This window comes from Oncorhynchus nerka, linkage group LG14 (assembly GCF_034236695.1).
Source record: "Oncorhynchus nerka isolate Pitt River linkage group LG14, Oner_Uvic_2.0, whole genome shotgun sequence".
Classification (NCBI taxonomy): Eukaryota; Metazoa; Chordata; class Actinopteri; order Salmoniformes; family Salmonidae; genus Oncorhynchus; species Oncorhynchus nerka.
In genome coordinates this window covers 21810474-21834408 of record NC_088409.1, presented here as the reverse complement: position 1 = coordinate 21834408, position 23935 = coordinate 21810474, and the positions used below count along the sequence as shown (strand labels likewise).

Here is a 23935-nt window from a genome sequence, read left to right as displayed (position 1 = left end):
GAATGAAACTGCATTTCCTGTGAGTGTGTGAGCATGAATGTATACGTGCATGATGTCACATCAAACCCCTCACTCAGTGGAGTTGGATTCAGACTCCTGTGTCTCATTAGTTGTGAGGTTAATGTCAGATATAGCTGGACTAGGAGAGGAGATGTCATTCATGCCAGAGGGTGGGAATAATCTGCTACCCTTTGACTCTGGTCAGAATGAGAGACTCGCGTAACTACACTCACAATAAAACTGACTTTATAACACTGATGTTAGATTTGAATCAAGACAGGCTCAAATCAATAGAATATTCTAAGCCAAAGGGCGAAACATGCAATACACAATCCCTCATTTCTGCTGCTGATGAAGTTGATTTGTCCTGCCCAAAGCTAAGTAAACCAAAAGAGCTGTCCTGAGAGGTTTTAGTATAAGCATAGTGACTTAACATTCATATGGCAGCCAGACAGGAAACCTGAGTGTTGCATCAGCTGATATTGCATCAATGAAATCATCACTCTACGTTAATATGGTGGTCTATTTAGTCCACCAGGTTCTGCACACACTTCCATGATGGCTGCCACACACAAGCTATGCGCTGGAGTTATTGCTGTCTGTTTTCTGCTTACCCACCAGCCACCACAGCCTCCACCTGTTAGGTTCTGTGTTTCCTTCCTACAGGGTGACTGGTATAGCACACCTTGCTCTCTGCCTGTAATTATTATTAGCGTAACATTATGCATGCCCTAGCAGTGAGCTACCATGGAGGAGCAGAGCCTAACGCCTAGACTAACGTATTGTAATCTTTAATAATAAATGGTTAATGAACACGTGTGGTTTCCTGTCTGAAGGTGAGGGCTTTTCAGTGTTGTATAAATCCTATAATCACGTCATGGAAAGAAACCAGTGGTCAGTGTGGGGTAATTTAGCTTACACTATTACAGACACCTTAACCTTGAAGTGGACAGAATGTACGCCATGACATGAGAAACATTTACACGAGATGGGAGGGGGCTTGATTTTAGGAAGAGGAGGTGAGTATAAGAGCGGGAAAGAGAGAGAGAAACTTACCTTCACACGTACCACCTCAACACAGTCACCACCTCAGCCACCGGCAGCAGTGTCCAGGTGAGTTAATCATTCTAATCTACCTCCATATTTCTCTATAAGTTGAATATACATCTTTTATCTCCCTCTCTGTTTCTATCTCCTGTCCTCCCGTCTCTTTCTCTCCTCCTCTGTAACACTTGCTGTTTTTACTCAATGCCGTCGTTGACCTGACTTGGTCTGTAGTATTTTATCTACGTATTTATGATTTTTCAGTTCAATAACCTCTCCTCTGCGTCTGTATTGTATTCTGTTTAGTCCCATTAGAACACGACCTCTTCTCCATTCTTCCTCTCTGTTAGTGATGGAGTCAGCCATTGGTGTACTCGTGTCCCAGTTCAAGGCGTTTGCTGGAAGTGATGGATCCTCAGACACACTGAGCAGAGATGAGTTCCAGAGCCTGGTCAAAACACAACTCCCCAACTTCGTTAAGGTAATTACATGTTAATTTTACTGTGGTAACGTTTGAGTAATACTATAATAACCCGTGATCGCAGGCTTTTATTCCAGTCCAGCTATAATACAACTGATTCAGCTTGATGATTAGTGCTGGGCTGTAACAAAAGCGTCCCCCCTTTAGCTCTCTAGGAGCAGGGTTGGTGAGCCACAACATCAGTTTGTGGTCCACTTCATTTCCTCTAGATGGGGACATAGACTGCACAGATGCCTCTCGTCCTTCCAACCTCTGCCTCCTGTGGTATATCAGTATGGCCATGCTAAGATAGACATTTGCATTTGTGCTTGTAAAGTGATGTACCGCCATCCTTTCTAGAATGGCCAGATAGTGACACCCATCAAATAGCTTAATTTCCTTGTTCCCTTCTCATGACCACAGATGGTAGAAAGGTATCTTCTCGTAACATGGCTTTTCTGACAAGCACAATCAGATCAGTCAGTGTGGTTCTGAATCTGAGAAGAGGAAAGGAAGCCTCTTAACTAGTGATTTCTGACGGCCCTTATTGTCCCCCTGTAGAACGCTGATGACCCAGCTGTCATCGACCGACTTATGGACTCAATTGACGAGAACAACGACGGAGAGCTCACCTTCCTGGAGTTCTGGCAGCTGATTGGACGACTAGCAAATCAACACGGCGGCTTTATCCAATAGGATGTCTCCATGTCTTGTTCTGTTACTACCATATGATTACAATGATAAGTTATTCTAGTGATATGGTTATCCCCAGGTTGCGTTTCTAAATTGTCAAGTGTTTGCTAAAGCTATGGAGGATTGGTCCAGCAAAATAAAACATGGATGAATCATACAACTATAGTATCTATGACTACCTGACCTTACTCTCTCTCTCTCTCTCTCTCCCTACCTCCCTCCCTCCCTCTCTGTCTTTCTTTCTTTCTCTCTCTCTCCCTTTGTCACTGCCAGAATTCCCTCCTTGTTTTGAAAGTATAATTATATCTCGCCAAACTAAAACTAATACTGCATACACACACACAGAGCAGTGATGGCATCGGACTGTGTCTGTATAAATGTAGAATCTTGGTGTGTAAGTAGAATTTATTCTGGCCCTGTTGTGAATGAGACTGCTAGTGTTTTCCAGGAGGTTGTACCTCTTGCCAAATGAACAGGAGGCTGTAGGATGGAAAGAGAAAAACACCATTGTTAAGTGTATAGGCACTAGGCAGGAGTAAAGAAATGTGGACATAGCCTGGATGTCAGTCTTGCAGTTTTACTGCTTCAGCCAATGATGATCGCTATGATGTTTGGTATGGCAGCAGGGAAGGAGTTGACTAAAGCAGCACAATATCTGGCTCCCAGGCTAGGGAGAATCAGTAGCAGTGAGTGGGTAAAATCAATGGGGAAGCCAAGACAGAAAAATAAAAGCCATATTACAACCTATGTGTTGTGATAACTGTGTTGTTTGCTCTGTAACCTGTTGTTATTTCATATGCCTTGACACAGTGATATATAGGCCTAAGGCCGAGACAATAAGAAGACACAGTGATATATAGGCCTAAGGCCAAGACAATAAGAAGACACAGTGATATATAGGCCTAAGGCCGAGACAATAAGAAGACACAGTGATATATAGGCCTAAGGCCGAGACAATAAGAAGACACAGTGATATATAGGCCTAAGGCCGAGACAATAAGAAGACACAGTGATATATAGGCCTAAGGCCGAGACAATAAGAAGACACAGTGATATATAGGCCTAAGGCCGAGACAATAAGAAGACACAGTGATATATAGGCCTAAGGCCGAGACAATAAGAAGACACAGTGATATATAGGCCTAAGGCCGAGACAATAAGAAGACACAGTGATATATAGGCCTAAGGCCGAGACAATAAGAAGACACAGTGATATATAGGCCTAAGGCCGAGACAATAAGAAGACACAGTGATATATAGGCCTAAGGCCGAGACAATAAGAAGACACAGTGATATATAGGCCTAAGGCCGAGACAATAAGAAGACACAGTGATATATAGGCCTAAGGCACAGAAGACACAGTGATATATAGGCCTAAGGCCGAGACAATAAGAAGACACAGTGATATATAGGCCTAAGGCCGAGACAATAAGAAGACACAGTGATATATAGGCCTAAGGCCGAGACAATAAGAAGACACAGTGATATATAGGCCTAAGGCCGAGACAATAAGAAGACACAGTGATATATAGGCCTAAGGCCGAGACAATAAGAAGACACAGTGATATATAGGCCTAAGGCCGAGACAATAAGAAGACACAGTGATATATAGGCCTAAGGCCAAGACAATAAGAAGACACAGTGATATATAGGCCTAAGGCCGAGACAATAAGAAGACACAGTGATATATAGGCCTAAGGCCGAGACAATAAGACACAGTGATATATAGGCCTAAGGCCGAGACAATAAGAAGACACAGTGATATATAGGCCTAAGGCCGAGACAATAAGAAGACACAGTGCAGAATAAATTCAACCAAACTTTTGTTTTTCTTTTCGGATAGCGACCTCTGTCCAGTGAAGTCCACAAAGCATATTGCATGTACAGTAACATCACCTACAGCATGGTAAAGCAAGTTAATGTTTTAGACATTTTTGGACTACTAAACAACTATTGATTTAGAACACCGGAGAGTTACTGCAAATCACAAAGAAAACAGGAGCCTCCACTATTCCAGCACCATTTCAACATCATCAACTCACATATGCTTAGTCTAATACAGTGACAACTAAAATATTCCAAAAACAATCTAGTCTAATCAACGTAAGGAGAAAAAAACATGTTGACTCACCCTACTTGTAGACACACCAATGCTATCCTCCTCTTTCATGTTGCTGAAACTGTCTATGACTTTGTCTTACAGTATACGCTTTTAGTTGTTGTTGTCCTATAGGCTGGCTAAAATGCTTGCTTGCTAGCCTTTACTTCCCTTCATGGGCAACGATTAGCCAGCTTGTTTTAGCCTACTACATCTAGCTACATTGAACTTCCATCCTCTCAGGCCAGTGGCACAATGTATGACTTTATGGTTGGATCAGAATGGCCATTATAATCATTGGCCAGAACACAGAATCACAGTGGATTCTGAAAGTTTTCAGAGTTACGTTACAGCCTTATTCTAAAATGGGTAAATAACACATTTTCCTCATCAATCTACACACAATACCGCATAATGACAAAGCAAAAACAGGTTTAGACATTTTTGCAAATGTATTACAAATACAAAAACAGAAATACCTTATTTACGTAAGTATTCAGACCCATTGCTATGAGACTCGAAATTGAGTTCAAGTGCATCCTGTTTCCATTGATAATTTTTGGGATGTTTCTACAACTTGATTGGAGGCCATATGTGGTAAATTCAATTGATTGGACATGATTTGGAAAGGCACACACCTGTCTATATATGGTCCCAAGGTTGACAGTGCATGTCAGAGCAAAAACCAAGCCATGAGGTCGTATAGGAATTGTCCGTAGAGCTCCAAGGCAGAATTGTGTTGAGGCACAGATCTGGGGAAGGGTACCAAAACATTTCTGCAGCATTGAAGGCCCACAAGAACACAGTGGCCTCCATCATTCTTAAATGGTTCTCCCGAGCGGCGCAGCGGACTAAGGCACTGCATCTCAGTGCAAGAGGCGTCTCTACAGTCCCTGGTTCAAGTCATCCGGGTTTGGCCGGGGTAGGCCGTCATTGTAAACAAGAATGTTCTTAACTGACTTGCTTAGTTAAATAAGATTTGGAAACACCAAGACTATTCCTAGAACTGGCTGCCTGGCCAAACTGAGCAATCAGGGGAGAAGGGCCTTTGTCAGAGAGGTGACCAAGAACTCAATGGTCACTCTGACAGAGCTCCAGAGTTCCTCTATGGAGATGGTAGAACCTTCCAGAAGAACAACCATCTCTACAGCACTCCACCAATCAGGACTTTTTTGTAGAGTGGCCAGACAGAAGCCACTCCTCAGTAAAAGGCACATGACAGCCCGCTTGGAGTTTGCCAAAAGGCACCTAAAGGACTCTCAGACCATGAGAAACAAGATGCTCTGGTCTGATGAAACCAAGGTTGAACTGTTTGACCTGAATTCCAAGCGTCATGTCTGTAGGAAACCTAGCACCATCCCTACGGTGAAGCATGTTGCTGGCAGCATCTTGCTGTGGGGATGTTTTTCAGTGGCAGGGACTGGGAGACTAGTCAGGATCGATTTACAGAGCAAAATACAGAGAGATACTTGATGAAAACCTGCTCCAGAGCACTCAGAACCTCAGACTGGGGCAAAGGTTCACCTTCCAACAGCATAACTACCCTAAGCACACAGCCAAGACAACGCAGGAGTGGCTTCAGGACAAGTCTCTGAATGTCCTTGAGTGGCCCACCCAGAGACCGGAATTGAACAAGGTCTAACATCTCTAGAGAACGGAAAATAGTTGTGCAGCGACACTCCCCATTCAATCTGACAGAGCTTGAGAGGATCTCCAGAGAAAAATGGGAGAAACTCCCCAAATACCGGTGTGTCAAGCTTGTAGCGTCATACCCAAGAAGACCCAAGGTTGTAATCGCTGCCAAAGGTGCTTCAACGAAGTACTGAGTAAAGGGTCTGAATACTTATGTAAATGTGATATCAGTTTTATCTTTTTTTTTGCAAACATTTGTAAAAATCTATTTTTGCTTTGTCATTATGGGGTACTGTGTGTAGAATACGGCTGTAACTTAACAAAATGTGCAAAAGGTCAAGGGTTCTGAATACTTTCCAAATGCACTGTAAGCAAAACCACAAGTCCAAATCCCTCTCCATCCATGGCTATTTTAGGAAAGTGCCCATTTTAGCTAGCTGGCTAGCCACTAGAGGACAACACAACAAGATGCAACAATTCAAGTTTTTTCTGTCAATGACATTTGGCTTTTGATGTGATGTGATTGGTGTGAAGCCAAATCCAAACTGGCTTCCCTTGACACTTTTTCAGGCTGGGCTAGGACCATTCACAGCTGAGTTTACTTAGCCAATCAGCATATCATTTTATCAAGGGAGGCCAAATGCTCACTGGCTTCCCTTGCATTCAATGCTACAGGCGGCAACAATATTCTCTTTTTGACGAGACAGCATCAGATATATGGGCTACACATACAGAGACAGAGGGGCACTATTTCGCTCGCTTGGTTGCTTTCTCCGGTGAGATCCATTCAACCTCTTGTGAATTGAAGAAGAAAAAAACGTATGAAACACAGAGAGGCAAAAGATACATTACTCTATCTGTTTATTTTTTTGTTGTCAATTTCTTGGGGAAGCCTGGCTTCCCTTGGTATCCATGAATACATGCCACGGGAGAATGTAGCCTACGTGTAAATAAACTGACTAAAAACATGGCTGTGAATATGTTCTTAATGAATCTGTCTGTCTGAGTTCAACATGACTAAGTTTCTCCTTGCTTTGTGAATAATTATACATTATGGTTTGTGTTTCTGAGCAATGTGGTTGAATAAACTCGAACTGATGTTAACTTTAAGGGTGTGGTGGAAATATGACTCGGTCTACTACCATGCACAGACACAGACACACACACACACCTTATTGCCTGTTCACACTTGCTCACTCAAGGTGTTGATGCAATGTGGTGGCTAAAATATTTGAGCCATCCCTAACATTGATCTGTGGAAAGTCATTTTTAAGTAACTTAACGTTTTGTGGAGGGTTCATAATAGCATACCCAAGTTTATCATATTAAGGCTACAAATAGTTACATTTTTTCTAAATACAACATTGCATTATGTTTTTAGAATCAAACTATAGGCTATAGTCTACAATAAACCATCTATTGTAAACATGAAAATAAAATAACGAGAGAACTATAGAGTAGTTATTAACCCCATTCAGAACCAATCAGTCGATATAATCGAGAAAATCCTCAGAAATCACGCGATATGAATCAGACCGTGGGGCGCCGCCTGACCCACTAGTTGTACAGAAGGTTCAAATCAACGTTTCATATCGTAAAGAGTAGTTATTAACACAATAAAATGAATCTGTTGGCAGCCCTTCCCCCTTCGTCTATCTCCCTTGCTCTTTCCCAGGCACACGGCCCCCTTTCCCAGGCACACGCCCTTCTGTGACACAATACAAAAAAGTTTGGAGAAGAAAAATTCTATCACGGAAGAGATTCTTTTGAGTGCAACTAGTTGATCAAGTTTGAGCCTTGAGAAGAGTGCCTGAGAGACACAGAGAGAGCCTGGACAAGATCATTGACATCGAGCACATTTGTGTTTTTTTCATTCACAATCTAACGGTGAGTAGATAAAGTAACTGAAGTATGTAGCCTAGCCTGTTTGTCTAAAGTTCCGTTGACTCAAACAGGCCATTGCGTTGATGGATCCAAATGGGCCTCCCAGAAAATGTTCCTCCGTTCGAACATTAATAATGTAGTTTGCGAGCGGATCTATTGTCCGAAACCCACCTAGCATGATAGCACAGGGATCGGCTTCTCCTTGTCGGTAACCCAATCCTCAACCCCTTTACAATTCAGGACAAACCAGAAGGCGCTTCTTTATTTCTTTATTTTCCCTGTCAGTCTTACCTCGGGACCATTACAAATCGACCGCATTAGTTCGGCTAAAGACGAGGGTGGGGGGGGGCTCAAAACCACGGTGGGTAGGCTACCCACAATCGTCTCAAATTATGCACGAGCCGACGAGTGAACGGTTCGGTAGTTGTAGTTACAAGCTTGTGGACAATGACATTCGTTCGAGTCTGTCTACAACCTCAACACCGACCGTGGCCCTGTGTAACAGCAGCTAGGACAGCTCGCTCTCTAGTCTTTTCACCCTGCATTATTAACGAACGGTAAGACGGTTGGTATAGTGAGTCGAATGACAACCCGAGGTGTATTTAATAGCGCGGGGAGAAATGGCTTGTGGCAAACGGCGTTGACAGCACCATGCAGGTATGGTTGCGGAAGTGAGCCAGTCACACCTGGTAAGTTATTGAACACATCGCTGATTGATTCTGGTTGGCCATCGAAATAATCAAAGCTCATGCAGGTGAAACGAGTCCACTGAACCGAGCTTCTCAGTTCATAGGCATGGAGAGAGTGAGTAGACGTAGCTCTAAATAAGCTATTGTGTGAAAGTCTGCCCATTTATGTAGTTAGGCCTGTAGCAGTGGTTCTCAGACTTTGCTGTGTCCCACCAAACGCCCTTTAAAGTATCCTGATTAGACTGAAGCAAATTCTCTCGCCATATTCAGGCTGCCACATGATTGTATCTATCCCCTAAATGTGTTCAGAAAGGAGAAAGATATCTACATTTTCAGGTTGATGATCACCTGCAAGCCCTGACATCCCAGGTCAAGCCAGGTATAACCCACAATGCTTTATAGAACACACTACCCAGTTGGCACACACTAGTTGAATTAACGTTGTTTCAACATTATTTGCCAACATATTGTGACGTGAATCAACATGGAACATTTTGAAAAAAGTCAACCAGCATTGGAAGCATTGAAATGTGGGTAAAACTTCAACCTACATACATTGACTTAACCTGACAAAGGTTGTTACAGTACATCAATCTAATTCCAACATAATAATCAGAACTATGTATAAGTTGAAATCCTGTTAAATTCCACTTAAAAACATAAATAATAGTTTTCATCATATTCAATATGGATGAAGTTACGTTGAGTTTCATATTTGATTGGACATATTTTACACCGTCATTGTTTCAACGTCATGCCATTAACCTAAATATAGAGGTATATTGAAATAAAAAGTGAAGCCACAGTCCTACACTTCCTGCCTGAACATTGTCTCCTAGTGGAATACAGGAGGAAATTCACTTCAGTCAGATCAAGTCTACCATCCAGATTAGAGGTCGACCGATTATGATTTTTTCAATGCCGATACTGATTAATCAGCCAATTTGTAAAAATGTATTATTTATTTATTTATTTGTAATAATGACAATTACAACAATACTGAATGAACACTTATTTTAACTTAATATAATACATCAATAAAAATCGATTTAGCCTCAAATATATAATGAAACATGTTCAATTTGGTTTAAATAATGCAAAAACAAATTGTTGGAGAAGAAAGTAAAAGTGCAATATGTGCCATGTAAAAAAGCTAACGATTAAGTTCCTTGCTCAGAACATGAGAACATATGACAGCTGGTGGTTCCTTTTAACATGAGACTTCAATATTCCAAGGTAAGAAGTTTTAGGTTGTAGTTAATATAGTATTTATAGGACTATTTCTCTCTATACCATTTGTATTTCATATACCTTTGACTATTGGATGTTCTTATAGGCACTATAGTATTGCCAATGTAACAGTATAGCTTCCGTCCCTCTCCTCGCCCCTACCTGGGCTCGAACCAGGAACACATAGACAACAGCCACCCTCGAAGCGTCGTTACCCATCGCTCCACAAAAGCCGCGGCCCTTGCTAAGCAAGGGGAACAACTACTCCAAGTCTCAGTGAGTGCCGATTGAAACACTATTAGTGCGCACCCCGCTAACTAGCTAGCCATTTCACATCGGTTACACCAGCCTAATCTCGGGAGTTGATAGGCTTGAAGTCATAAACAGCGCAATGCTTGAAGCACGAGCTGCTGGCAAAACGCACAAAAGTGCTGTTTGAATGAATGTTTACGCGCCTGCTTCTGCCTACCACCGCTCAGTCAGACTGCTCTATCAAATATCAAATCACAGACTTAATTATAACATAATAACACACAGAAATACCATTAATATGGTCGAATGCGGAAACTATCATTTCGAAAACAAAAAGTTTATTATTTCAGTGAAATACAGAAATGTTCAGTATTTTATCTAACGGGTGGCATCCCTAAGTCTATATATTCCTGTTACATTGTACAACCTTCAATGTTATGTCATAATTTTGTAAAATTCTGGCAGATTAGTTTGCAACGAGCCAGGCGGCCCAAACTGTTGCATATACCCTAACTCTGCGTGTAATGAACGCAAGAGAAGTGACACAATTTCACCTGGTATTCACCTAATATTGCCTGCTAACCTGGATTTCTTTTAGCTAAATATGCAGGTTTAAACATTTATACTTCTGTGTATTGATTTTAAGAAAGGCATTGGTGTTTATCGTTAGGTACAGTCGTGCAACGATTGTGCTTTTTTCACAAATGTGCTTTTGTTAAATCATCCCCCAGCGTTGCATCAATTATATGCAATGCAGGACACTCTAGATAAACTAGTAATATCATCAACCATGTGTAGTTATAACTAGTGATTATGATTAATTGTTTTTTATAAGATAAGTTTAATGCTAGCTAGCAACTTACCTTGTCTTCTTACTGCATTTGCGTAACTGGCAGTCTCCTCGTGGAGTGCAATGAGAGGCAGGTGGTTAGAGCGTTGGACTAGTTAACTGTAAGGTTGCAAGATTGAATCCCGGAACTGTCAAGGTAAAAAAAAATCCCAGATTAATCGGTCGACTACTAATCCAGATGCAGACCTCTATTGTACCCTGCTTAGCTATGGAAACAAGCTGTTAGATTCAACTGAGATATCAACACACATAAACATTATTCAGCTTCCATACTCATTTGTGTTGAATAGTTGAAAGTAACTCCTAATTTTTCTTACAAGTTGGATGTGAAAGTAAATTGGTAGCGTGGTTTATTAAACATCAATTAAACATGTCTGTCTCCCGAGTGGCACAGCGGTCTAAGGCACTGTGTCTCAGTGCTTGAGGTGTCACTGCAGACACCCTGGTTTGATTCCAGGCCGTATCACAACCGTTCGTGATTGGGAGTCCCGTAGGGCGGTGCACAATTGGCCCAGCATCGCCCGGGTTTGGCCGGTGTAGACCGTCATTGTAAATAATAATTTGTTCTTAACTGACTTGCCTAGTTAAATAAAGGTTCAATTTGAAAAAAATATATATTTTAAAAAGTATTGTTGGAGCCTGAGCTGACCTGGTTTTCCCAAGTCATTGCTACAAACATAAAACACCAAACTAGTGTCACCTTATTGAACTCTGTTGTCTCTTCTTTTAACTTCTCCTCTCCTCCCTCCCGCTGACCGAGTCCTGTCCAGGGTTCTGTTCTGTATTCTGGTGCAGCCCGGGCAGCTTGGTTTCACACCAGTTAGTCTCATTACATCCTCTATTTGGGTCTAAAAAGATACTCCTGGATGGATCTGCTCATCAATCACTCTGATCTAGGGCTCACACACACACACACACACACACATACACATGCACACGCATACACACACTATAACAAGGATGGGCAACTGATGGGGTGGGGGCCACCAAAAATCAGAACTCATCATGAGGGGCCACAGTAGCTTGTGGGTCTGCGTATCCACATCCATACCCACATGCAGTCAGAGCCAGCCTTTTGGGCCCTAAACAAAACTCTTTGAGTGAATTTCCTGCGATTCTACACTTGCCATGAGACCAATGTTTTCTGTTTTTCATATTAATTTCATCTGATTATACATGGGGGTCCCGGTCGGTAATTTGACCATGATTACTACACGTTTAGATAGCTGGCCGCTACACTCATTTACCAATATAACGTGTTTAGCTGACATGGCTAATTGAGTGACTGACATAACAGGAGAAACTGCTGATGCACAACCGCAGTTAGAAACGTCACCTGGTCTGTTCTACTATTGTAACTCAACAGTAAGTTGAGACCCTGACTGAGTTCCTGAAAAATGTGCCTACAAAAGGGGTTCAGGTGCCCATCCCTGATTATAATAATATATACCATTTAGCACTGTTTTATCCAAAGCGACTTAGTCATGTGTGCATACAAACCCACTACCCTGGCGTTACTGGCACCATGCTTTACCAACTGAGCTACAGAGGACCGCACACAGTGTCTCCTAATTATGGGCGATGTGCGTAGAAGATGACTCGCTCGGGACACCCGCAGGCTGGTGAAATAGTGATGAGGGATGAAGATGATGACAGATGTCCAGCGGTGTGGGTCTGTGGTTGGCTAATGTGTTAGTTACAGCGCAACTCAAACAGGATAGTGTGTGTATGTGTGGCATCAAGGTGGGATATGAAACAGAATCCTACACCTGGCATCAGACCATGGGTGTGTTCTGCTCTCACTCACCCACTAATTAGGCTAATGTAAGAGCAGTCCTAATTGGCCTAGGCCCAGGGGACAGGTGTGTGTTTGTGGGAATGTGCATACATTTTGGTGTGTGTGCATTCAGGTGTGACAGTGTCAGATTGGAGATTTACCTGTGGGTTGAGTCTCTAGGGTTACCCTCATCAGGACATCACCCATCATCATTACCCTCATCAGGACATCACCCGACCTACCCTCAGGACATCACCCTAATGTTAAAAGAGAAGGGGTTAGAGATACTGGGGTGTAGGGTAGCGAAATATATATATATATTAGAGAGTGTAACCGACAGGTCTTAGCTGTAGTAATGTGAACCCATAGCCTTCTGCTGGCTTATGGTGATCAGGTATCCCTCTCTCCATCAGACATCACAGCTCCCATTGTTTACCTCAGAATCCTCCACCCCCCTTCTCTCTCTCTCTCGCTCTCTCTCTCTCTCTCTCTCTCTCTCTCCTTTCCTTAGTTTCCATTGTTTACCTCAGACTCCCCCCTCTCCATCCTTTCCTTAGTTTCCATTGTTTACCTCAGACTCCCCCTCCCTCTCTCCATCCTTTCCTTAGTTTCCATTGTTTACCTCAGACCCCCCTCTCTCCCTCTCTCCATCCTTTCCTTAGTTTCCATTGTTTACCTCAGACCCCCTCCCCCTCTCTCCATCCTTTCCTTAGTTTCCATTGTTTACCTCAGACCCCCACCTCTCTCTCCATCCTTTCCTTAGTTTCCATTGTTTACCTCAGACCCCCCCCTCTCTCCATCCTTTCCTTAGTTTCCATTGTTTACCTCAGACCCCCTCTCTCCATCCTTTCCTTAGTTTCCATTGTTTACCTCAGACCCCCCTCTCTCTCCCTCTCTCCATCCTTTCCTTAGTTTCCATTGTTTACCTCAGACCCCCCTCTCTCTCCTCTCTCCATCCTTTCCTTAGTTTCCATTGTTTACCTCAGACCCCCCTCTCCATCCTTTCCTTAGTTTCCATTGTTTACCTCAGACCCCCCCTCTCTCCCCTCTCTCCATCCTTTCCTTAGTTTCCATTGTTTACCTCAGACCCCCCTCTCTCCATCCTTTCCTTAGTTTCCATTGTTTACCTCAGACCCCCCTCTCTCTCCCTCTCTCCATCCTTTCCTTAGTTTCCATTGTTTACCTCAGACCCCCCTCTCTCCATCCTTTCCTTCGTTTCCTTTGTTTACCTCACCAGGCTCTCCTTATCTCCCTCCATCCCACTCTTCCATTCTTTCCTCTATTCAGACGTCCTCTTTCTACACTCTTAGAGTAAAAGGTACTATCTAGAACCTAAAAGGGTTCTTCAGCTTTCCCCATTGAATAACCCTTTTTTGTTCCAGTTCGAAACCATTTGGTTCCAGGTAGAACCCTTTTGCGTTCCGTGCAGGACCCTTTCCACAGAGTTTTCTATGTGGAATCAAAAATGATTTTCCTATGGGGACAGCCGAAGAACTCTTTAGGAACCCTTTTTTTCTAAGAGTGTACCTTGTCTTAACAGTTCCAGTGAAACAGTTGCTGCATTCAATTGTCTAAACGTTTGAGTTTTCTGCAACCCCCCATCCTCTCCTCTCTCCCAGTAGCTATGGAGTCGGCCATCCAGACAGTGGTAGGAGTGTATCTGAAGTCTGCCAAAGGGAAGGGCAGTCTCGGAGATAAGGACTTCCAGGGCCTCGTCAATAAACAGCTCGGCAACGTCATGACTGTAAGTTCCACCTATCCTTGTATCACTACTCCTCAACTCTGACCCTAGATTCGTGTCCACATCCTGGTTAAACCCGAGCCTCAACTCTGACCCTAGATTCGTTTCCACGTCCTGGTTAAACCCGAGCCTCAACTCTGACCCTAGATTCGTGTCCACATCCTGGTTAAACCCGAGCCTCAACTCTGACCCTAGATTCGTGTCCACGTCCTGGTTAAACCCGAGCCTCAACTCTGACCCTAGATTTGTGTCCGTGTCCCGGTTAAACCCGAGCCTCAACTCTGACCCTAGATTCGTGTCCGCGTCCCGGTTAAACCCAAGCCTCAACCCTGACCCTAGGCTTGTGTCCGCATCCCGGTTAAACCCGAGCCACAACCCTAGGTTCTTGTGCACGTCCCGGTTAAACCCGAGCCTCAACCACGACCCTAGGTTCGTGTCCGCGTCCCGGTTAAACTCGAGCCTCAACTACGACCCTAGGTCCGTGTCCAGGTTAAACCCAAGCATCAACCATGACCCTAGGTTCGTGTCCGCATCCCGGTTAAACCCAAGCATCAACCACGACCTTAGGTTCGAGTCCGCGTCCAGGTTAAACCCAAGCATCAACCACGACCCTAGGTTCGAGTCCGCATCCAGGTTAAACCCAAGCATCAACCACGACCCTAGGTTCGAGTCCGCGTCCAGGTTAAACCCAAGCATCAACCACGACCCTAGGTTCGAGTCCGCATCCAGGTTAAACCCAAGCATCAACCACGACCCTAGGTTCGAGTCCGCGTCCAGGTTAAACCCAAGCATCAACCACGACCCTAGGTTCGAGTCCGCGTCCAGGTTAAACCCAAGCATCAACCATGACCCTAGGTTCGAGTCCGCGTCCAGGTTAAACCCAAGCATCAACCACGACCCTAGGTTCGAGTCCGCGTCCAGGTTAAACCCAAGCATCAACCATGACCCTAGGTTCGTGTCCGCGTCCCGGTTAAACCCAAGCATCAACCATGACCCTAGGTTCGTGTCCGCGTCCCGGTTAAACCCAAGCATCAACCACGACCCTAGGTTCGTGTCCGCGTCCCGGTTAAACCCGAGCCTCAACCACGACCCTAGGTCCGCATCCCGGTTAAACCCGAGCATCAACCACGACCCTAGGTTCGCGTCCGCATCCCGGTTAAACCCGAGCCTCAACCACGACCCTAGGTCCGCATCCCGGTTAAACCCGAGCATCAACCATGACCCTAGGTTCGTGTCCGCGTCCCGGTTAAACCCAAGCATCAACCACGACCCTAGGTTCGTGTCCGCGTCCCGGTTAAACCCAAGCCTCAACCACGACCCTAGGTTCGAGTCCGCGTCCAGGTTAAACCCAAGCATCAACCACGACCCTAGGTTTGAGTCTGCGTCCAGGTTAAACCCAAGCATCAACCACGACCCTAGGTTCGTGTCCGCGTCCCGGTTAAACCCAAGCATCAACCACAACCCTAGGTTCGAGTCCGCGTCCAGGTTAAACCCAAGCATCAACCATGACCCTAGGTTCGAGTCCGCGTCCCGGTTAAACCCAAGCATCAACCATGACCCTAGGTTCGTGTCCGCGTCCCGGTTAAACCCAAGCATCAACCACGACCCTAGGTTCGAGTCCGCGTCCAGGTTAAACCCAAGCATCAACCATGACCCTAAGTTCGAGTCCGCGTCCAGGTTAAACCCAAGCATCAACCACGACCCTAGGTTCGAGTCCGCGTCCAGGTTAAACCCAAGCATCAACCATGACCCTAGGTTCGTGTCCGCGTCCCGGTTAAACCCAAGCATCAACCATGACCCTAGGTTCGAGTCCGCGTCCAGGTTAAACCCAAGCATCAACCATGACCCTAGGTTCGTGTCCGCGTCCCGGTTAAACCCAAGCATCAACCACGACCCTAGGTTCGAGTCCGCGTCCAGGTTAAACCCAAGCATCAACCACGACCCTAGGTTCGAGTCCGCGTCCAGGTTAAACCCAAGCATCAACCACGACCCTAGGTTCGAGTCCGCGTCCAGGTTAAACCCAAGCATCAACCATGACCCTAGGTTCGAGTCCGCGTCCAGGTTAAACCCGAGCCTCAACCACGACCCTAGGTCCGCATCCCGGTTAAACCCGAGCATCAACCACGACCCTAGGTTCGAGTCCGCGTCCAGGTTAAACCCAAGCATCAACCACGACCCTAGGTTCGAGTCTGCGTCCAGGTTAAACCCAAGCATCAACCATGACCCTAGGTTCGTGTCCGCGTCCCGGTTAAACCCAAGCATCAACCACGACCCTAGGTTCGAGTCCGCGTCCAGGTTAAACCCAAGCATCAACCACGACCCTAGGTTCGTGTCCGCGTCCCGGTTAAACCCAAGCATCAACCATGACCCTAGGTTCGAGTCCGCGTCCAGGTTAAACCCAAGCCTTAATCCTAGTCATAATGCAAATCGGCACCAGGTGTTATTGGGGAAGCAATCTTTAATGATAGACTCTTTCTCTCTCTGTATCCCCACTCTCTTCCTCTCTCCCCCTCTCACCTCATAGGGAACAGAGAGTTCCTCTGCAGTGAAGGAGATGCGTAAGGGATTGGACGAGAACCAAGATGGGAAGGTCAGCTTCCAGGAATACATGACTCTGATTGGCTACGTGGCAAACACCCTCAGCGAGCAGAGGACTGCAGCCAACAACACACCTGCCTCATAGGAACAACATATGGCTTCATAGACACTCTATAAGATGTCTTATGCAGTCTATAAGGCAGGGTTCTTCAATCCTGGTCCTAGTGACCCACAGGGTGTGCAGGCTTTAGTTCCATTCCAGCACTGACACACCAGAGGATTTTGATGGGATTGATTACAGTGTGTGTGACCCCAGGGCCAGAATTGAAGAACACTTCCATAAGGCCCCATGTACCTATAGAGGCTCATAGACCTGTCAATCTCCCTTGGCTGTATATCACTACATAATCACTACATAATCAGACTTAACTTCATCTCAACATATTTTATATGCTTTACACTACCAATCTTCATCTCAGATATAACAATGTTACTGGTTTTATAAAGACTTTATGAAGGCATTTTTTTACATTAAGTTTAACAGTTCACATGTTTTAGTATAACTACTCTAAATCAACACTTCTACAGTAAATGGTTTGTTATCATGTTGAAATAAATGCCATGGCAATGTTTTAAAGTCATGTCTTCTTTCACTGCTCTAACATTATCTCTAAATGACATTCTCTAGGTTGCCCTGTGTCATGATGAAGACACACACACACCTTATAGAACCAATATGCTGATTCCTGCTTCCATGGCCACCAGCGGCCCCTTCTAAATGTAGTCGTGTCACACTCCGTGGCCCACGATGCACCAGAATATTGAAATTAGACACCCAATATACAACACCACCTATTGTGCACAGCAAGGATACACACACATCTTCTGCCAACAGAATACAATGCTGCATTGCACCAGGGAGAGATAACAAGTCTATACTGTAATACAGGCAGATCTATACACTACAGTCCTACTCTCCACTCCCCCGGGGCTAGCAGCCTCAGAGCTGTAGTGGATGTAAGTACTGTATGTTACATTAACATTCAGGCTTAACAAACATGACGTGCACAGACACTATACAATTCAGTGGTTGTATAAGCCTGAGGCGTGGTCAAAGAAACAGCACAGACACTATACAATTCAGTGGTTGTATAAGCCTGAGGCGTGGTCAAAGAAACAGCACAGACACTATACAATTCAGTGGTTGTATAAGCCTGAGGCGTGGTCAAAGAAACAGCACAGACACTATACAGTTCAGTGGTTGTATAAGCCTGAGGCGTGGTCAAAGAAACAGCACAGACACTATACAATTCAGTGGTTGTATAAGCCTGAGGCGTGGTCAAAGAAACAGCACAGACACTATACAATTCAGTGGTTGTATAAGCCTGAGGCGTGGTCAAAGAAACAGCACAGACACTATACAATTCAGTGGTTGTATAAGCCTGAGGCGTGGTCAAAGAAACAGCACAGACACTATACAATTCAGTGGTTGTATAAGCCTGAGGCGTGGTCAAAGAAACAGCACAGACACTATACAATTCAGTGGTTGTATAAGCCTGAGGCGTGGTCAAAGAAACAGCACAGACACTATACAATTCAGTGGTTGTATAAGCCTGAGGCGTGGTCAAAGAAACAGCACAGACACTATACAATTCAGTGGTTGTATAAGCCTGAGGCGTGGTCAAAGAAACAGCACAGACACTATACAATTCAGTGGTTGTATAAGCCTGAGGCTTGGTCAAAGAAACAGCACAGACACTATACAATTCAGTGGTTGTATAAGCCTGAGGCGTGGTCAAAGAAACAGCACAGACACTATACAGTTCAGTGGTTGTATAAGCCTGAGGCGTGGTCAAAGAAACAGCACAGACACTATACAATTCAGTGGTTGTATAAGCCTGAGGCGTGGTCAAAGAAACAGCACAGACACTATACAATTCAGTGGTTGTATAAGCCTGAGGCGTGGTCAAAGAAACAGCACAGACACTATACAATTCAGTGGTTGTATAAGCCTGAGGAGTGGTCAAAGAAACAGCACAGACACTATACAATTCAGTGGTTGTATAAGCCTGAGGCGTGGTCAAAGAAACAGCACAGACACTATACAATTCAGTGGTTGTATAAGCCTGAGGCGTGGTCAAAGAAACAGCACAGACACTATACAATTCAGTGGTTGTATAAGCCTGAGGCGTGGTCAAAGAAACAGCACAGACACTATACAATTCAGTGGTTGTATAAGCCTGAGGCGTGGTCAAAGAAACAGCACAGACACTATACAATTCAGTGGTTGTATAAGCCTGAGGCGTGGTCAAAGAAACAGCACAGACACTATACAATTCAGTGGTTGTATAAGCCTGAGGCGTGGTCGAAGAAACAGCACAGACACTATACAATTCAGTGGTTGTATAAGCCTGAGGCGTGGTCAAAGAAACAGCACAGACACTATACAATTCAGTGGTTGTATAAGCCTGAGGCGTGGTCAAAGAAACAGCACAGACACTATACAATTCAGTGGTTGTATAAGCCTGAGGCGTGGTCAAAGAAACAGCACAGACACTATACAATTCAGTGGTTGTATAAGCCTGAGGCGTGGTCAAAGAAACAGCACAGACAAACAAGGAGACATATTTACTTTGCTGTTTTGGTTTGTGGAGTGCAGTTGTCATTAAAATATACATTATTACAATAGCTGTGCATTTGTATGAGTGTAGGATTTGTGTGTAATTATGTTTGTGTGTGTTACAGAAGTGATAACTATGCATGGCTGCCTGTCAAGGGTGTTGTTTCCATTCAGCTAGTACCCTCTGATCCTGTATCAGGTACCAGCTTCCCTTTCAAACAGCCTCAGGCCAGACACACACCCACTAGGCTAACCACAGCCTCCGGTCTGCTGAGCTGTAAACCTTTATAAACCTCCTCTGGAGCTCCTATATTACCCTAAAGCCATTCCAACATGTTCTGCACTTCATTTCAATAACCACTACCATCTAACCTACTGGGAGACAGAACCATTGTTACAGTCCTTAACCTAATCACCAGCTGAAATTGGCTGCTACCAATCAGTGGGTCCAACACGGCATTTGGAAACACTACCAGGCCAAGCGGGGCAGCTGTTGGACCAGGCCCAGCCAACAAGGTCATCACACCACACTCCCTGAGGGGAACAGACACAGTTCACTGAGCAGATGCTTGAGAATGACATTAGTTTTTCCCAATTGTTTACACACTAAAATTGGAACTTGAAACGCAATCACCGAAACCTGAAACTCATGTACCAAATCCTTAAACCAAGTCTGCAAAATTGCCAGCTCTATAAACAATTCCAAGCTCTATAAACCAATTGGCAATACTCACTCCTCACAGGTGTAAACACTAGTTGCTGAATTGTTCACTTAGAAATCAGAGCTTTAGCACTATAAAAGGCCAAAGATGAGCTCCTGTTTTGGAGGAAAATGGAAGTCAATGGTGAATCAAGAGCTAGAGGTGAAGGAGTGAGAAGAGGAGGACGAGGAAGGACAGTTGTCTCAGATGAGATCAGGGCCACATTGGATGACCATGTGCTCAACCATTGATTGAGTATGAGGGATGCTGGGCAGAGAGTTCAGCTCAACCTGAGCTGCTACACGGTTGCATCTATCATTCGTACATTCAGAAATAACAACCGGTAAGTTACTTACCATCTACACTATGCTCTTTATGTATACTGCAGTCCGACATACCAGTAGGCCTATGTTACTCAGTGATTGTTACCCAACGTTACAGTAATGTCATTTGATATTGAAATAAAATAGATTATTTTAGCTTACTGTAAACAATCATATCATATTTGTGGATCTTCTGCAGAACTGAGAGAAGGCCAGGTCATGGTAGAAGACACCGGCTGTTCACACCAGAACTGAGAGACGGCCAGGTCATGGTAGAAGACACCGGCTCTTCACACCAGAACTGAGAGACGGCCAGGTCATGGTAGAAGACACCGGCTGTTCACACCAGAACTGAGAGACGGCCAGGTCATGGTAGAAGACACCGGCTGTTCACACCAGAACTGAGAGACGGCCAGGCCATGGTGGAAGACACCGGCTGTTCACACCAGAACTGAGAGATGGCCAGGCCATGGTAGAAGACACCGTCTGTTCACACCAGAACTGAGAGACGGCCAGGTCATGGTAGAAGACACCGGCTGTTCACACCAGAACTGAGAGACGGCCAGGTCATGGTAGAAGACACCGGCTGTTCACACCAGAACTGAGAGACGGCCAGGCCATGGTGGAAGACACCGGCTGTTCACACCAGAACTGAGAGATGGCCAGGCCATGGTAGAAGACACCGTCTGTTCACACCAGAACTGAGAGACGGCCAGGCCATGGTAGAAGACACCGTCTGTTCACACCAGAACAGGAGACCGCTGTGAACATGGTGGTGGCAAACAATACCATTAGACTATGAGACATCCAGAACCACATCAATTCAGACAACACAATATTCAATAACATTCACAAGGTGGGCTTGTCTACATTGGACCGTGTATTACAGAGCAACTGAATCCTGATGAAACAGGTCTACAGGTGGGCTTGTCTACATTGGACCGTGTATTACAGAGCAACTGAATCCTGATGAAACAGGTCTACAGGTGGGCTTGTCTCCATTGGACCGTGTATTACAGAGCAACTGAATCCTGATGAAACAGGTCTACAGGTGGGCTTGTCTACATTGGACCGTGTATTACAGAGCAACTGAATCCTGATGAAACAGGTCTACAGGTGGGCTTGTCTCCATTGGACCGTGTATTACAGAGCAACCTGAATCCTGATGAAACAGGTCTACAGGTGGGCTTGTCTACATTGGACCGTGTGTTACAGAGCAACTGAATCCTGATGAAACAGGTCTACAGGTGGGCTTGTCTCCATTGGACCGTGTATTACAGAGCAACTGAATCCTGATGAAACAGATCTACAGGTGGGCTTGTCTACATTGGACCGTGTGTTACAGAGCAACTGAATCCTGATGAAACAGATCTACAGGTGGGCTTGTCTACATTGGACCGTGTATTACAGAGCAACTGAATCCTGATGAAACAGATCTACAGGTGGGCTTGTCTACATTGGACCGTGTGTTACAGAGCAACTGAATCCTGATGAAACAGATCTACAGGTGGGCTTGTCTACATTGGACCGTGTATTACAGAGCAACTGAATCCTGATGAAACAGATCTACAGGTGGGCTTGTCTACATTGGACCGTGTGTTACAGAGCAACTGAATCCTGATGAAACAGGTCTACAGGTGGGCTTGTCTACATTGGACCGTGTGTTACAGAGCAACTGAATCCTGATGAAACAGGTCTACAGGTGGGCTTGTCTACATTGGACCGTGTATTACAGAGCAACTGAATCCTGATGAAACAGGTCTACAGGTGGGCTTGTCTCCATTGGACCGTGTATTACAGAGCAACTGAATCCTGATGAAACAGATCTACAGGTGGGCTTGTCTACATTGGACCGTGTGTTACAGAGCAACTGAATCCTGATGAAACAGGTCTACAGGTGGGCTTGTCTACATTGGACCGTGTATTACAGAGCAACTGAATCCTGATGAAACAGGTCTACAGGTGGGCTTGTCTACATTGGACCGTGTGTTACAGAGCAACTGAATCCTGATGAAACAGGTCTACAGGTGGGCTTGTCTACATTGGACCGTGTATTACAGAGCAACTGAATCCTGATGAAACAGGTCTACAGGTGGGCTTGTCTACATTGGACCGTGTATTACAGAGCAACTGAATCCTGATGAAACAGGTCTACAGGTGGGCTTGTCTCCATTGGACCGTGTATTACAGAGCAACTGAATCCTGATGAAACAGATCTACAGGTGGGCTTGTCTACATTGGACCGTGTATTACAGAGCAACTGAATCCTGATGAAACAGATCTACAGGTGGGCTTGTCTACATTGGACCGTGTATTACAGAGCAACTGAATCCTGATGAAACAGGTCTACAGGTGGGCTTGTCTACATTGGACCGTGTGTTACAGAGCAACTGAATCCTGATGAAACAGATCTACAGGTGGGCTTGTCTACATTGGACCGTGTATTACAGAGCAACTGAATCCTGATGAAACAGGTCTACAGGTGGGCTTGTCTCCATTGGACCGTGTATTACAGAGCAACTGAATCCTGATGAAACAGGTCTACAGGTGGGCTTGTCTACATTGGACCGTGTATTACAGAGCAACTGAATCCTGATGAAACAGGTCTACAGGTGGGCTTGTCTACATTGGACCGTGTATTACAGAGCAACTGAATCCTGATGAAACAGGTCTACAGGTGGGCTTGTCTACATTGGACCGTGTATTACAGAGCAACTGAATCCTGATGAAACAGGTCTACAGGTGGGCTTGTCTACATTGGACCGTGTATTACAGAGCAACTGAATCCTGATGAAACAGGTCTACAGGTGGGCTTGTCTACATTGGACCGTGTATTACAGAGCAACTGAATCCTGATGAAACAGGTCTACAGGTGGGCTTGTCTACATTGGACCGTGTATTACAGAGCAACTGAATCCTGATGAAACAGGTCTACAGGTGGGCTTGTCTACATTGGACCGTGTATTACAGAGCAACTGAATCCTGATGAAACAGATCTACAGGTGGGCTTGTCTACATTGGACCGTGTATTACAGAGCAACTGAATCCTGATGAAACAGGTCTACAGGTGGGCTTGTCTACATTGGACCGTGTGTTACAGAGCAACTGAATCCTGATGAAACAGGTCTACAGGTGGGCTTGTCTACATTGGACCGTGTGTTACAGAGCAACTGAATCCTGATGAAACAGGTCTACAGGTGGGCTTGTCTACATTGGACCGTGTGTTACAGAGCAACTGAATCCTGATGAAACAGGTCTACAGGTGGGCTTGTCTACATTGGACCGTGTATTACAGAGCAACTGAATCCTGATGAAACAGGTCTACAGGTGGGCTTGTCTCCATTGGACCGTGTATTACAGAGCAACTGAATCCTGATGAAACAGATCTACAGGTGGGCTTGTC

At 44.9% G+C, this 23935-nt stretch overlaps 2 protein-coding genes across 4 annotated transcripts; both read left to right on the top strand.

The window, feature by feature from the left end:
* The first annotated feature begins 1016 nt into the window (after window positions 1-1016).
* LOC115122690 (protein S100-A11-like) lies at window positions 1017-2944 on the top strand. Its single transcript, XM_029651927.2, has 3 exons — window positions 1017-1113; window positions 1395-1525; window positions 2066-2944. Exons 2-3 carry the CDS (start codon window positions 1397-1399, stop codon window positions 2198-2200), a joined length of 264 nt encoding a protein of 87 aa, XP_029507787.2. The 5' UTR covers window positions 1017-1113; window positions 1395-1396; the 3' UTR covers window positions 2201-2944.
* Window positions 2945-7623: 4679 nt separating this feature from the next.
* Window positions 7624-17525, top strand: si:ch211-105c13.3 (uncharacterized protein LOC325758 homolog). Of its 3 annotated transcripts, none has more exons than XM_065027770.1 (3): window positions 7624-7814; window positions 14232-14353; window positions 16875-17525. In XM_065027770.1, exons 2-3 carry the CDS (start codon window positions 14234-14236, stop codon window positions 17031-17033), a joined length of 279 nt encoding a protein of 92 aa, XP_064883842.1. In that variant the 5' UTR covers window positions 7624-7814; window positions 14232-14233; the 3' UTR covers window positions 17034-17525. The 3 variants fall into 3 exon arrangements, with proteins under 3 accessions (XP_064883842.1, XP_064883843.1, XP_064883841.1); XM_065027771.1 differs by having other exon boundaries at window positions 14229-14353; XM_065027769.1 differs by lacking the exon at window positions 7624-7814 and adding an exon at window positions 8380-8500 and having other exon boundaries at window positions 14229-14353.
* The last annotated feature ends 6410 nt before the right edge of the window (window positions 17526-23935 follow it).